This window comes from Silene latifolia, unplaced genomic scaffold, assembly GCF_048544455.1.
Source record: "Silene latifolia isolate original U9 population unplaced genomic scaffold, ASM4854445v1 scaffold_592, whole genome shotgun sequence".
NCBI lineage: Eukaryota > Viridiplantae > Streptophyta > Magnoliopsida > Caryophyllales > Caryophyllaceae > Silene > Silene latifolia.
Window position 1 is genome coordinate 12,672 of NW_027413501.1, and position 14,637 is coordinate 27,308.

The window sequence follows — 14,637 nt, forward strand, 5'->3', positions numbered from 1 at the left end:
GAAGTCCAAGCACGTAGGCGCCAATTAGTAAGAACGAAGTCTAGAATGCAAAGGGAGAAGAGAAGGGCGGACACTCGCGTGAGAAATATGAGGAACGAAGGCTCCTATTTATACTAATCACACGACGGAATTATGGTAAGAGTTGGATACGGAAGGAAAGATCCGGAAACAACCGACTTAGGTTAAAACACGGAAACTTGGACAAAAAGAAAACCTCGGGAAAAGGCGCAATAGCAATCGCGTCCCTTGGAAGAGGCGCAAAGACTTGTCGCGTCCTTTCCCGGTAGGTTTCTCGCGCGTAGAAAACGCGTTTGATAGCCTGTCGTATTTTAGGCATAACTTTCTCTACAAGACTCGGATTAAGGTGATTTCGGCGGCGTTGGAAAGCTAAGAAAGAGATCTAGAATTTTATGTGAAATAGGCCTGACCCAACAAAGTTGTTATCACCTCGAAAAGTGGGCCTAAAGATCGGGTTGTCATTTTAACTAAATGAAATGCACATTTTGTAATGTAAACTTTTAGTTTAGACCAAAGAAGTGACATGTGACTCAAAATGAGATATAATCTCAACATTTTATGACATCCTAACCTTAGGTAGACAAGCACATTGCTTTGACTCGGGATTTGACGGTTTATGGAAATGAAGACGGTTTTTTGACTCGGACTCCAAATGTACTCTAATTACTGCCAAAACGACCGTATCGGCACGTAGATGACAACTAAGAGGTAGACATTAATGTTTGAGCAATCACTTGACGATAATCTTACGAACTGTCACAAATCGTTCCGCGTACCAAACATGCGGCCCAATCATCACCGGGTGGTTTGCGGGAGGTGCAGAAACGAGGTGTCTACAGTATGGTGCACTATAATACACATAATCTTTCAGATTTATATATTTACGTCATTTAGTATTTTACATTCTATACAAAATTATCTCCAATCTTTTTATAATATAAAAAGGAATTCTTTTTTTTTTTTGGTCGTGCTTTTTCACATACGAACTTTACTCTTTCACATACGATTTTTACGATTTTACCCCTATCATTTGTTCTCATCTCCCTCACTCAAAACCTAATAGAACTCACGCACCACCGGTGTCCTCTGCCCTGCTCCGGCCTCCGATCCATTGTCAAAATTTGAACCATAGAGTAGTTCTATAACTTAATGGTCCGTGGCTTATCATTTTGTGTATTGGCTGCAATAATGAATTGATCGATCTACAAGTTGCTTAATGGCATATTATGGCAACAAGTAATCACACGCACGTCTACTTGGTATCAAAGATTTTAAGATGCCGTGTGTATCAAATCTTATCTTTATTAATTCAGGAGACAATAATGAATGCAGGATGCGCCACGTCATTCGTACAACTTTTTTTTTTTTTTTTTTTTTGGAAATTTAGGTTATGGTGGGACCCGTTAATGTGCAAAAAAATTATTTTCTTCAAATCGTTCGCCAATACAAACATGCGACAATTTCCGTCTTAAAAAAAATACTATGAAATAATTTTATACATTCGGAATAAATGAAATTAATTGCATATAAGCGGAATGAATTACAAATCGAAATAAATGAAATTAATTACAAATAATCGGAATGAATTACATAATTAAAAATAAAATTACATAATTACGAGAAGAAATTGCATTTAATTACGGGAATGAATTACATATAATGCGAATAAATTACATAACTTGCATAATTTTTAAGTAGATAGTACGATATATTGTAAAAAAAAAAAATATAATCATGACAGAGTATTTACTTACAGTAAAAAACTCGACAACTTTTCTATCACCCGCGTACACTGAAAATGGTAGGTGGCAATGATAGACTACCGAGTAAATTTACACTTCAACAAGCATTTAAAGCTAAATTAAATTTTTTATTTCGCTAAAAAAAACATAAATTTTTAAATTTATTGAAATATTTAAATTTACAAATTATAAAATATTACTATAACACAAATAATTTGCATATGTTAAAGTTGATTATTAAATTATATTTCTTTTTTCGGGGTGTAAAGTTTTTTATGTACGCAAATTTTATTTACAATAGTATATTACGTTATTTCCTCTTAAACCATTGCATGTGAACACGTATTTGATTCAAGTGTAAACATTAATTATGTAGATCGCTGATTTAGACCAACTAGATAATTACAATAGAAATACAAAAAAAAAAAATACATCGAAAAACATTAATAGTGCCCAAATACATACCCGTGCAATTTTGCACGGGTTTAAAACTAGTTTGCTTATATTTTAGCAACCCAGCCACCCGCACAACCACCACCCGATCTATTTATCTAACAATTATCTTATAAACTCTAATTTCAATAATTATGATTAACAAATAAAAGAGTTCTTAATAATTGATTAAAAAAATGCAACAAATAATATTAACAGTAGTTGATTGATAAGCAAATGAATTACTTAATTAATTAGTAGTCCTTTGACCAATAAGATTATGTTTAGGGGGGGAAGGGGAAGAGTTAATTGGTTAGGTTTAAGGTTAGAAGGGTATTAGATGGAAACTTAATGAAAAAATGTATGTAAAAGAGTAAAATACGTATGTGAAAAAGTAATTCCGTTTTTTTGTTTAAAGAATCATATGAAAAAATTCATTGATTATGAGAAAGTTGCGGCTAAAAATATATTATCAGTAAAATTTTATAAAATAACACCATTAATCTCTCCGTACGATTTAGACTTCGATTTTTCAAATCAAAATATAACGATAAGAAACGTAAAAAAAAAAATTAGCTAATTTATATTTCATAAGTATAATAATATATTAAAAAAAAAGTAAAACTCACATTGCACGAGAGCTAAATTAGTTTTATACCAACCAATTACATTTCAACATTCGGAAAATTAAATATGAAGACTTTAACAATATGACAGTTCTTAAAAACAGTGCTCACAATATTTGCCAAAAAAAGAACAATCATATTCATTGAAATTATTTTTTGAGTACTTAAGAAGACCATACGACGGAAAATCTAATTTATCATATCCTTCTTAAGGGGGGAAACCTACTACTTCGCTATCAGTCTTCCCTTTACTAGACGTTAGTTTCAGACACTCAGGAACTTACAGCTTAGCCACATTTCTCAATCTCTCTTGACTTTTCCTACTTTACTCTAGTTGTACACTTGTAAGTTGTACCCTAACCTCAAATGATGAAATTTTAGATATTTTGAGATAGGATATTTTCAATGTGTGATATGGTATGGTATAATCTTGTGTTCCCCTTGACAGCGATCTCGACAACTCTTTGATTAGTCTTCCGATGGGTGACCTCTTCAACAATTTCTCGTAAGTCACATGTATGATCTCAAATTGCATGAAAAGGATTTGTATTACCATAGATACAACTTACAACATAATCTGATTCTTCAGCCATGTTACTAAACCGTCGATTTGTAATATACAGAAAGAAGACAGTATGGCAGGATCACATTCCACGTTTCCAACACCCTTACACCCCTGCCATTGTCTGTGCGATACATGAGCATTTATATTTACACAAGCCCCTCCTTTTTCCAAAATACACAGTTCGAACGCTCTTATGATATGAGCTTACACTGTACAGATAAATTGAAATCAGTCTTCACAATCTCTGCCCCTTTCTGTTAATTTGATCTTCAAAATAGACTTTTAAAGCCACTGTTAGCCAGTCGTTCAAGCGTCAGGGAAATGGAATTTTGCAAGTTCGTTTCTCCACTTGGCTGCAAATTTCAATGTAAGCTTTTGAAGATTCAGGTTTAAGCAACAAAAGTGAAGCAACTTGGTCTTTGGACATCATACGGCTTACCTGCATCAGCATATCTCTCTTCTTCAACTGCCAACTTCATGTTCCGTACAACACTAAGTTCTTCCACCAGTGAATCAGGTCCGTCTAAAGGACTGCTTTGCAATTTTTTGAAAACCACACAGGACAATCTCATCAATACAATGTGAAGTTTCAAAATGGTGCATAGATATGCGTATTATTTTAACCATGCGTAGCCAATGCCTTAGAGACAAAAACTTTAAGAGAATAATATACCTGTCCAATAAGACATCATAAATAGGTTTTGAATAAGAACTTCCTGGAGTAATCCTTATAGCATCTGCTGAGACAATGTCCTTGTTTACATAAATTGGGGCCTGTACATGCATTTCCAAACTTCAAAAATTTTCACTACCCAATAAACGTAAACTCTCTATGTCTACTACTCCACCCTTCCCCAAACACGTATTTCTACACATAATTTCTGTCGCATAAGAGCAAATGTGAATTTTTTTGTAACACTGTTACTCTGTTAGCATCAGAGCAATATTGTGAGATGAACTTCGGAAAAACTGTCAAAGATTGGCCTAAAACGGATTCTAAGTCCCAAACGCTTCCCCATGGAAACCTCAGAAATGTACCTTGCATCGTTTAGCCACGTTGATGGCATCAGATGGACGTGCATCCACACTGAAAGTCTCTATTTCCCCCGCCTGCAAAGTGCCACAATTACAAAGGGTACTACTAGGGGAAATCAACAAATAAAACTTTGGACAAGTTAGCTCAACAGCTGCATTGTCAAAAGTCCATCTTCTTTTACGAAAATGAATGGAACAGCAAATTACCTTGCCAAAATATATTGTAGCGAAGTATGTATTGATCACTCTTTTTGTGATTTTCACCATCTTTATCTGACAATCGAGGAAAGAATATGAGGAAATGAATAAGGCATTAGTTGCCATATTTGAGTACTCTTTTATATAGCATACCTCGTATCCAAGATCAATGACAAGATTCTTTGCAAATTGGAACTGATTTAAGTAATCCTGTTACATTGAAACATGTCAGAAATATTAGGTAAAATAAACTTCAAAGCCGGAGAAGCGTTTCCAACCATCGACCCACCAGACTTAAAGAGAAACGGAATAACAGAAAGAGAAAGAGAAGGGAAAAACTTGGAATACCCCATCGTCATCCTCATCTACAGAATCTAGCAGTCTCTCAACAGCAACCTCTCCTGCAGTGTGATAAATTGTATTACTTGCAGCTCATGTTTCCAGCATTGTCAGATAAACCAAAACAGTAGTATCCTGAAGGAATTAGAGAAAGTACCTACAACAATAGGAAGAAGGAAATTCCCTTCACAGGAAACCTTAAGGAACATAGTGGAATGTCGAAAACGACGCAGAATGCTTAATCCTACAGATGTTACAGTATTCTCAAAACCTCTGACTTTAGTAGAGTAAGGAAGAAATTGACCAGGATATTGCTTTAACTCTTCCGGAAATCCTTGCTTCCGCAAATGGTGGTGCTTTACAGTTTCTGTACAAACCCATTCCATAGTATATTAATATTAGTGTCAAATCAAATCTCAAACCCCGTAATTATCCTGTAACACCGCTATCATATCATTTGTTTACTTTTGATTAAAATATCTGTCAAAAAGGTAAAAAAATGATTGGGACGGTGGCAGTAATTAAGATGGTCGGTCAACATTGAGATGAGAGTAACAATTGAAATGAGAGAAAGAGGTAAATAAAGAGAGAACCTGAAAGTAAGAGGGAAGCTTCGAGAAAATCGTCGTGAGGTTGATGACGAAGATGATGATTAGAATTAGAAGGAGTGTGGTTTTTACAGGAAATAATAAGTTTTTTAGGGGTTATGAATCTCAATGAAAATGGAGATCGAGAATGAATAATAGAAGACGATGAAGATGAAGATGAATGAGGGATAAGTTTACAAGTGGGAGACAATATCTCTGTTCTTAGCATTTTGTTTCAAACACTTGTTGCAACGAGTTTTCAATAGTGTAATTGAAGATGAAGATGAAGATCAACAGCAGAAAATTGGGCGTACAAATAATGAAAAGATGATTTCAGATCTTTTTTATTATCAAGTATGGGACCAACTTGTGTTTACAGATAACAAGGATGAGTCATGACTTGGAGATATTTATTCTTTAACAAAAAGTATGTTCCTCGCCCCAACTCGGATTACATCTAATAATTTAATCTTTGTTTATCAACATGAAACTGGTAAAATGTGCGAGATGTAGTAAAATTGCGTGTGAGATTTAGCAATTACTAAATAAAAATAAAAAGTCGGAACTAGTAAAACAGTAAAAGCTTGCCTATAATGCTTTCAATTATCGAGGCGGGTGTTATATACATAATTTTAATTTTAAAATGAATATTTTCACTTAAAAAAAATGGATTATTCACCTAACAATTACAGTGGTCTTAACATATATTATACGGATATAGCCAACTCTAACCGAAGGATGATACTGATTTGCCAAAAGTCAAATGCAATAGGAGACGATCTACTTTTAACCAACGTATAACCGACTCGGTAAGGGAAACTATTAATCTATTATGGTGTGGGTGTGGGTGCGAGTGCGTCGCGTTGAATGATGATAGGAGTTGAACAAAAACTGTGGCTGTGTTTCCAATCAGCAAACTGACACGTTTATATTGAGCATAAATAGAAGTCGCCATAGCACTTAACAAATACTACTTCGTATATGCCTAATAATACAATGACGTGCCGACATTTATCATTTATTATGTTTAGTGAATCTTAAGACCACTATAAGAGGAAATCTTAGCTGTAGATTTGCCTTTAAGACATACCCTGCAAACAACACGCTATCAAAATTCAAAACCGATACCAATACAGTATCAACAGAGACAACCTACCCCTATTACTAATTAATCACATTATAACACTTCAGTTTACAGTAGGATGGATCATTAAGCACAGGTTTGATAGTCCTGAACTCAAACCCCGAGACATTGTGTTTTACATTCATTCAATCAACGCCGTTGTCTTGGTAGCTGCTTCAATAGCTTGATCAGCTCGTATGTCTTGCTGTCTCTACCAAAATGTAGGCAAAGCTCCAAGGGAGTTAGACCATCCTGGTATATAACACTAACTTTCAGTATTAAACCATATAGAACGCATCATTCACAATGATAAAAAGAGTATCCACAATATCAACTACCTGTTCGGCTGTTCCTTTACTATATATTCCCTCCATCCCGGTCAATTGTTGTCCTTTGGTTTTGGTACAAAGACCAAGGAAAGGGGAATGGGCCAATTACTAAATGACAAGTAGAACAAATTGAGTATGAATGATCAAATTGCTCATCAAGTTCATTCTTAAAATAGAAAGGACAATAATTGACCGAGACACCCTAAAATAGAATAGGACATTCTAGAAGCAATTTAGAAGACGTAAATTGCAAATACACAACCCTACCTGCCATGAACGTTTCCCTCAACACTACAGTCTTCAAGCGGGGAAATAAGGCTCAGATATTATTTACCGCTTATCCCTTGGTTCTCCACCTATCCCATCCCATCCCATCATACCCTAAGCAACCAATGCCCTTCTTTTTCTTCAAAGCCCTTGCCCCAATACATGGCCATTTGCTTTGTCCTTGTTTACATATGCATTTCACGACGCTGATCCCATAGAATGCATCAATATTAAAGAAAATGTTGTGCTATGATGTAACAATCTAATTAACAATTCAAGGCTGATACTAATTTGTATGTATATGAATTGAAACTTGCCTGGTTCTTCAATGTCTTATTAGCTCCTTTAATTAATAGTAGCCTCACAATATCTGTTCTTCGTGCTTGAACTGCAAGATGAAGTGGTGTCCACCCATCCTGAAAACCAAAGCCAGACTTTTTAATCTGAGTAATTAAAATGGTATCAAGGAATGTCGCAGATGGTAGGTTCATACATTGTCCGGGACGTTGATATCGACATTGTGTAATAACAATGTTTTGATTGCCACGCTTGATGTACTTCGAACAGCATAGTGCATTAATGTTGCTCCATCCTAATGATCATAGGCAAACAAGCAAGATATCAGGTGCAACGTTGCAAACTCAACACTTTATGCAAAATAACCTTAGCATTACAGTAAGCTAAAAAAAACCATAAGCAAATAGGATCCAGTTGATCATGTCATATTAAACCCAAAATTCCAAAAGGCCAAAAAGCCAACACAGACACTAGTTCGACTTCCCGCAAGAACATGACTTCTAACAAGAAGGTTTTTTTAACAAAATTCTAGTCAAGCTAGGACATCCATTAGACAACCAATAACCACGATGATCCAAAAACAGGTGAAAAGGGGCATTTATCAGATCTCTCAAACTTCAATCAAATCATAACTACAACAACAACATCAAAGCCTTAATCCCAAAATGATTGGGGTCGGCCGACATGAATCGTGCTTTAGAATCGTCCATGGTGGTCGCACACTCAAAAAGCGAAAATATAGATAGAAAGGAAAAGTGGAAAAAAAAAAAACAAATGGGGAGTGAAACATAATACAAAAGTCAAGTTAAACTTATAAGTTTTAAAATTGAAGCCCGGATATTCCTTTTATAAAAACTTAGAATTTAAATCGAGAATACGGATTAAAACGGTTTTTGAAAATCGAAGTAAAGCTTAATGGTCGGGAATACCTTAAAAGTACACCAAGTATTATTATATAAGAAAGTTATTGTTAAAAACGTGTAATAAATCCAAAGCGAACAATTTTTTTTTTTAAAGAAACACTAAATAATTCAAAAAAAAAAAAAAAATAGCAGGTACTAAAAATCCACATGTATCATTCCCTCTGTTGTGCCCTCTCCGACATCATTCCCTCTTCAAGCCCGAGAAATCTCATATCGTGTTCTATCACTCTCGGCCATGTCTGTTTTGGTCTCCCTTTACTCCTAGCAACATTTTCCGTTCCCCAAGTCTCGAGCCTTCTAACTGGTGCGTCCATAGGTCTCCTTCTCACATGGTCAAAACTCAAACCATCTTAGTCGATTTTCCGTCACCTTTTCCCTAATCACCTCATTTCTTAATCGATCTTTCCTTGTATGGCCACACACCCACCTCAACATACGCATCTCCGCCACACTCATCTTTTGAATGTGATAGTGTTTCACGGCCCAACATTCGGAGCCGCAAAGTAGAGCGGGCCTAATTGTTGTGCGATGGAATTTTCCCTTTAATCAATGGGGGCATATCTTTATCGCATAAAAACCCTGTAGCACTTTTCATTTTTCACAGAAATGTCGCTATTTACAGAAATTTCATTTTTCATTTTTCACAGTACAGCCATACATCAAAACTCTTTCATTTCATACCAGTCAGTAGCAAATAGATGGAAATAGAGCGAAGATAACAAGACTCGACAGTCAACTAAAAGTACAAGTGACACAGAGCCAACCAAATCGGGATAAAACTTGTGGCTTCTGATTGACTATTAAGGGCAATCATATCTCAAAGGAAAGTTCAGGCTAGAAAGCAAAAATGCACCAATGCGTTATTACTTACTCCCTCTATCCCATTTAGATTGTCGACATTGCCCCCTTTCCGTTTTTGGCTCTTTCCAAAATAATTGCCTCCTTTCTATATTTCGTAAATTAAAAGAGTGGACTTCCCATACTATCCCTATTCAAGTACTTCTTCCATCCCATTTTAATTGTCCCCATTTCCTTTAAGGTCCATCTCAAATAAATTGTCTCCTTTAAATATTTGGTAAAAACAAATGTAAATTCCCTTGCGAATAATGTCACATAACAGATAAACGGGGGAATGAAAAGTCATTGGAATCTCTACTTGCTGTCTTGCTGATTCTTTAAGTCAAGGCTTAGTGGGGTACTCGTGACATTTCATCACTAAATTTTTAATATGACCTCCAGTCAAATAAGGACAATATAATGGGGGGATCACTACACACTTTTCATCCCATTGGCCCTCCTAATGCGGGAGTGACACCTCTACATGTAAACTCTTTAAGTCAAGGGGTACTAATGATAATTCGCCGTCAAATCTTCTAAACAACCTATAGTCTAATGGGGGCAATATAAATGGGATGGAGGTAGTATTACATATTGCAACTATCAATAGCACGATAACTGTTCTCCCTGCCGGAGGTACAATATTCTTCTCACCTTATCGCGAACAGAAGAATTAGCTGACTCTCTCAACAGAAAATTTGTGATGGCCTGTTTTTTGCAAATTATGGCTTTATGAAGAGCTGTTAAACCATCCTGAAAAGACATATAACCAAACCAAATATGGTTCCGAGTTACGAAAAGGATAAGCCAATACGTTATGGAAACAAATGTATGCTTGCAACTATCATGCTAACCTGATCAGCTGCATTAATATCAACTTCATATTTCAACAAACTGTTCAGAAGGTAAAATTCACCAGAAGCAGCAAGGGCATGCAGAGGCAGCCACTTTAGCTGCAAAATAGTTGATTATACGCAGTCAATGACACCAAACAAATATGCGGTAATATAACAGTGAACTGTCATTAGTCAATTACAGAGAAACTAAGCCTTAAACTGGCAAGACGAGGTCAAACATGCAAACTAATATTGGACACAGGAATAAAGGCACACGTAAAGGCTCCGACAACATTTCAACTTACTGAGGTTGCAATGGCAAGTTTTGGTATCCTCGCATTCATTAGGACTTTCTCCTCCTTAGTGAATAACTTTTGACGTCCTATTGCTCCAACAAAAAGACAATAGAGGTTAACATGAGATCAGCTAACAATCTGCAGACACTGTGTCTCTTATGTAGCACACAGATGTCATTAACAATGCTACACAAATTCGCCTGTTGCCTCACTTGGCTTCTACTATAATAAGCTACTGAAGGATTTCTGAGTAGTAAGTAGTTGAAATAGCCATAAATAAAGCAGTGTCCTTCAGTTGCTATTCTTCAAAATCAACGACATTTCTCATTTCTAGTGTATGTGTATACGTCAGTACAATTCTTTTTTCATCACACAGGGCAGTCACGGAAATCATCTTGATTCCTATGATAAGATTCATTTTTCATATTCTGAGATGAAGTTCAGGCAGTGACAGGAAATCACTTAAAAATCTAACTCTGTATTGAACTATGCAAAACCGCTAACCGTCTATGAACAACTGAACCATTTTTCACAATTAATTTATACATCATGTTGAAACATAGTAGAACAACAAGGGATTGGTCGTGAATTTTGGGTTTCAGTTTTGTGGACACGTCCCAACGAGAATGAAGACAGAGCTAGACATTGGTCAGAAACGTCCCAGTGGGAGTGAGGTAATGCCCGACATTGAAAAATCACTCTTCTCTTCACTTATTTACCTCAAAATCCATTACAACTCTATTACTTCCCAAATACTGTACTACACAGCTTGCTGGCTTGTCGTAACCTTTCGCTTATTCTTCAGGTTTTGTCATCAAATTTCAATTATCATTCCCACCATGGCACATCTCATCATAGTGTAGTAAACACTAAATATATGGCACCACTCACTCTCAAGGGTGCACTTAATTCTCCTCCATCCAACTCAATATACACTTTTCCTTTCAAAACAAGGTTATGAATTTCGAGCAGGAAATTATAACAAACGTACTCAACAATAGCTACAAACTGTACCCTTCTTTCTCGACAATATTTGTGCTAAAAGCAAAGGTAAACAAATGACGGAAAAACAAAGAGTTGGAAATAATACCTTGGGATGTACCCTCCTCAGTGGGCTGATAAGTGGGACTATTGAAAAACTCAGAAATATCATCCAAACCACGGCCATAAACAGCCCACCTAGGATTAACAGGTTCAACCCTAGAATTATTACTTTGATTGACAACTAAATGATCCTCTTTTTTGGACGAAAACTCGGGTGGGTTATCAAGAACAATGGGTTTTAATTGCGACATCTTATAATCATGAAACCGCATATACTCCTCCAAATTGACACAATTCGCCTTCTTCTTGTTAAAAATGCGCTGCCCAAATTGAGTTTGTTGCGCAATTTTGCGTCTTTCTTTTTTAGTTAAGTTGATTTCCTCAACAGCTTGAGTCCACTCTTGAGGGATTAAGCTGTCCTGCTGTGTTTCGGAGGAAGTCGGGTTCGGGTTTGGATGTTGTTGTTGTTGTTGTTGGAGAAATGGGTCTTCAAATATTCCGTCTTCAAAGACGAGACAGTCGCCAATGACTTGTGGTTCATCATCTTCATCTTCGTCGTTGTAATTGGAAGAAGCGAGTGCGGTGGAGGATGAGAGGGAGTGGGGTTTTGTTGGTAGGAATACTGGAGGTGAAAAAGATGATGAAGATTGAAGGAAATGAGGGGATTTGAGAGGATTTGAGTGGAGGATTCCACTTCCAAGTCCTATTGATGTTGCCCACATTTTGCTTCTTGTGCTGGATGCTCTCTACATAGACTTCTCTAAAGATGGAGTACACTCTTTCTATCTTGCTCGTCTAAAGATGGGTTGTACTATATACTTTTATATATATATATATATATATATATATATATATATATATATATATATATATAGAGTAATATATATAGAGTAAGTCCATTAAGAAGCGTTAGTCCTAAGTCTTTGGGTAATTAAAAAGATGGGATGGAGGGTTGAGATTGAAGGGGAAAAGGGAGGGATTAATCTTAAATGGAGGGGATTGAAGCTAATTAATCACTTTCCCTCACTACCTCCACTAATCAACCACTAATTTTACTATATAACATTTATTTTCCACTCACTTCTCTCTCATCTCACACAATTATCATTTCTCTCATCTCTCTAAAAATCAAAAAAATTCCAATCCTCTCAAAAATCCAACAAAAATCAAAAACCAAATAATTCAAAAAAATTCAAAAAAAAATAATTTCCCCCTCATCAGTCATCACCCGCCACCACCACGACACACCACCCACCACTCACACACCCGCCACCACCACCATGACCCACCTCTCCTGCCGGCCACTCACACACCACCATCCACCCACACACCCGTCACCACCACTCCCCGCGACAACCACACACGACCCGACCAAAAACGCCAGATCTGCCTCACGCACCACAACAACCACCACCTTCCCCGTCTTTTTCGAACACACCACCACCACCGCCTCCTTCAACCACCACCCTCACGCACCACACCGACACCACCTCCTCTGTTCCTCACTCTCCCTCACGCACCCAGATCCGCCACCACCCGACACCACCATGGCCGAAACCCCCAACCACCTCCCTCCCTCCCTTTCTGCCACCGCCACCTTCACTCACCACCAACAACATCCACGACAACAACACCACCATAAAATACCAACACGCCACACACCACCCACCAACACCACCCACCCGACTCCTCCCTCCAACCACAACTCCAACCAGTTCCGCAACCCGACACCCACGACAACAACAACCCCAGATCTGCTCATTGTTGTCGTTGTTTGTGTTTGTTATTGTTCTAACCACGCACCATCACGCCGTCTTCACGCCACCGTCACGCCGTCGTCGTGTCGCCTCCCTCCTTTTCTTTTTTTTCAGATCTGTGTTTTCTGTTGTGTTTTCCTTGAGTTTGTGTTTTTGGGTGAACAATAAAGTTTGTGTTTTTGTGTGTGTCGTCCTTTTTTTTATGTTGTGTGTGTCGTTGTTTGTTGTCATTTATGTCGTTGTTTTTATTATTAGATTTAATATTATATTTATGTTTTTTTTTCAATCTCTCTTTATTAGATTTAGTGTTGTTGATGTTGTTTTATCATGATTTTTATTCTAGATCTAATAAATATATTTATTATACTCATATTTTTTTACATTTACACTCATATTTCTTTACATTTACACTCATATGTCTTTACAATTACACTCGTATTTCTTTACATTTACACTCATAATTTTTACATTTATACTTGTATTTCCTCACATTTACACTCGTTATTATTTAAATTTACACTTGTATCTCCTCACATTTACACTCGTATTTCTCTTAAATTTACAATTTTATCTCCTCACATTTACACTCGTATTTCTTTAAATTTACGCTCATATTTCTTAACATTATAATTTTTACATTTACACTTGTATTTCCTCACATTTACACTCGTTATTATTTAAATTTACACTTGTATCTCCTCACATTTACACTCGTATTTCTCTTAAATTTACACTTGTATCTCCTCACATTTACACTCGTATTTCTTTAAATTTACACTCATATTTCTTAACATTTACAGTCGTATTTCTTAACGTTTACACTCGTATTTCTTTACATTTACACTTGTATTTCTTTACATTTACACTCGTTAAAATTATATAAATTTGCGCTCATATTTTTTGTGGATATGAGATGGTGGGGAAGGACGATGATGGTGGCGTTTTTTGGTAGTCGGACTAAAGTTTTACTCGTAAAGGACAAAGTTGATGGTGGCATTTTTTGGTAGTCGGACTAAAGTTTTACTCGTAAAGGACAAAGTTACACTTATAAAGGGCCAAATTCACACTCAAAGGACAAAATTTACACTCTAAAACCTTCAAGTTGACTAAAAAATCAAATTTACACTCTTAAAATGTTACATTTACACTCGTAAAACCTCACATTTACACTTGTAAAATGTTAAAATTATATAAATTCAATATTTCCGTCACAAAAAAATCAAATTTACACTCTTAAAATGTTACATTTACACTCGTAAAACTTCACATTTACACTTGTAAAATGTTAAAATTATATAAATTCAAAATTTCCGTCACAAAAAATCAAATTTACACTCTAAAAATGTTACATTTACACTCGTAAAACTTCACATTTACACTTGTAAA

The 14,637-nt window shown here is 36.2% G+C and overlaps 2 protein-coding genes across 3 annotated transcripts; both read right to left on the bottom strand.

Annotated features, from left to right (window-relative positions):
• Nucleotides 1-3,347: 3,347 nt before the first annotated feature.
• On the bottom strand, nt 3,348-5,980 carry LOC141639904 (bifunctional nuclease 2). The gene is made up of 9 exons (XM_074448885.1): nt 5,549-5,980; nt 5,113-5,322; nt 4,965-5,017; nt 4,770-4,826; nt 4,626-4,691; nt 4,422-4,493; nt 4,057-4,157; nt 3,823-3,914; nt 3,348-3,736 (listed from the first exon to the last, which is right to left on the bottom strand). The coding sequence occupies exons 1-9, from the start codon at nt 5,769-5,771 to the stop codon at nt 3,690-3,692; spliced, it is 921 nt and encodes a 306-aa protein (XP_074304986.1). The 5' UTR covers nt 5,772-5,980; the 3' UTR covers nt 3,348-3,689.
• Nucleotides 5,981-6,620: 640 nt separating this feature from the next.
• LOC141639903 (ankyrin repeat domain-containing protein, chloroplastic) lies at nt 6,621-12,280 on the bottom strand. 2 transcript variants are annotated; one of them, XM_074448883.1, is made up of 7 exons: nt 11,541-12,280; nt 10,460-10,536; nt 10,173-10,271; nt 9,973-10,071; nt 7,755-7,853; nt 7,579-7,677; nt 6,621-6,917 (listed from the first exon to the last, which is right to left on the bottom strand). In XM_074448883.1, exons 1-7 carry the CDS (start codon nt 12,214-12,216, stop codon nt 6,816-6,818), a joined length of 1,251 nt encoding a protein of 416 aa, XP_074304984.1. In that variant the 5' UTR covers nt 12,217-12,280; the 3' UTR covers nt 6,621-6,815. The 2 variants fall into 2 exon arrangements, with proteins under 2 accessions (XP_074304984.1, XP_074304985.1); XM_074448884.1 differs by lacking the exon at nt 6,621-6,917 and adding an exon at nt 7,364-7,467 and having other exon boundaries at nt 11,541-12,243.
• Between the last annotated feature and the right edge of the window lie 2,357 nt (nt 12,281-14,637).

Excerpts from the sequence above, each read along its gene's own strand:
- LOC141639903 (XM_074448883.1), bottom strand. The coding sequence starts at position 12,216 with ATGTGGGCAACATCAATAGGACTTGGAAGTGGAATCCTCCACTCAAAT. Across the intron at positions 10,537-11,540 it reads TGAGGAGGGTACATCCCAAG|GACGTCAAAAGTTATTCACT; the intron begins GTATTATTTCCA and ends TTGGAGCAATAG. Across the intron at positions 7,678-7,754 it reads ATATCAACGTCCCGGACAAT|GATGGGTGGACACCACTTCA; the intron begins GTATGAACCTAC and ends TTTGGTTTTCAG.
- LOC141639904 (XM_074448885.1), bottom strand. The coding sequence starts at position 5,771 with ATGCTAAGAACAGAGATATTGTCTCCCACTTGTAAACTTATCCCTCAT. Across the intron at positions 4,827-4,964 it reads TAGATGAGGATGACGATGGG|GATTACTTAAATCAGTTCCA; the intron begins GTATTCCAAGTT and ends TCAATGTAACAG. Across the intron at positions 3,915-4,056 it reads TATGATGTCTTATTGGACAG|TCCTTTAGACGGACCTGATT; the intron begins GTATATTATTCT and ends ATTGCAAAGCAG.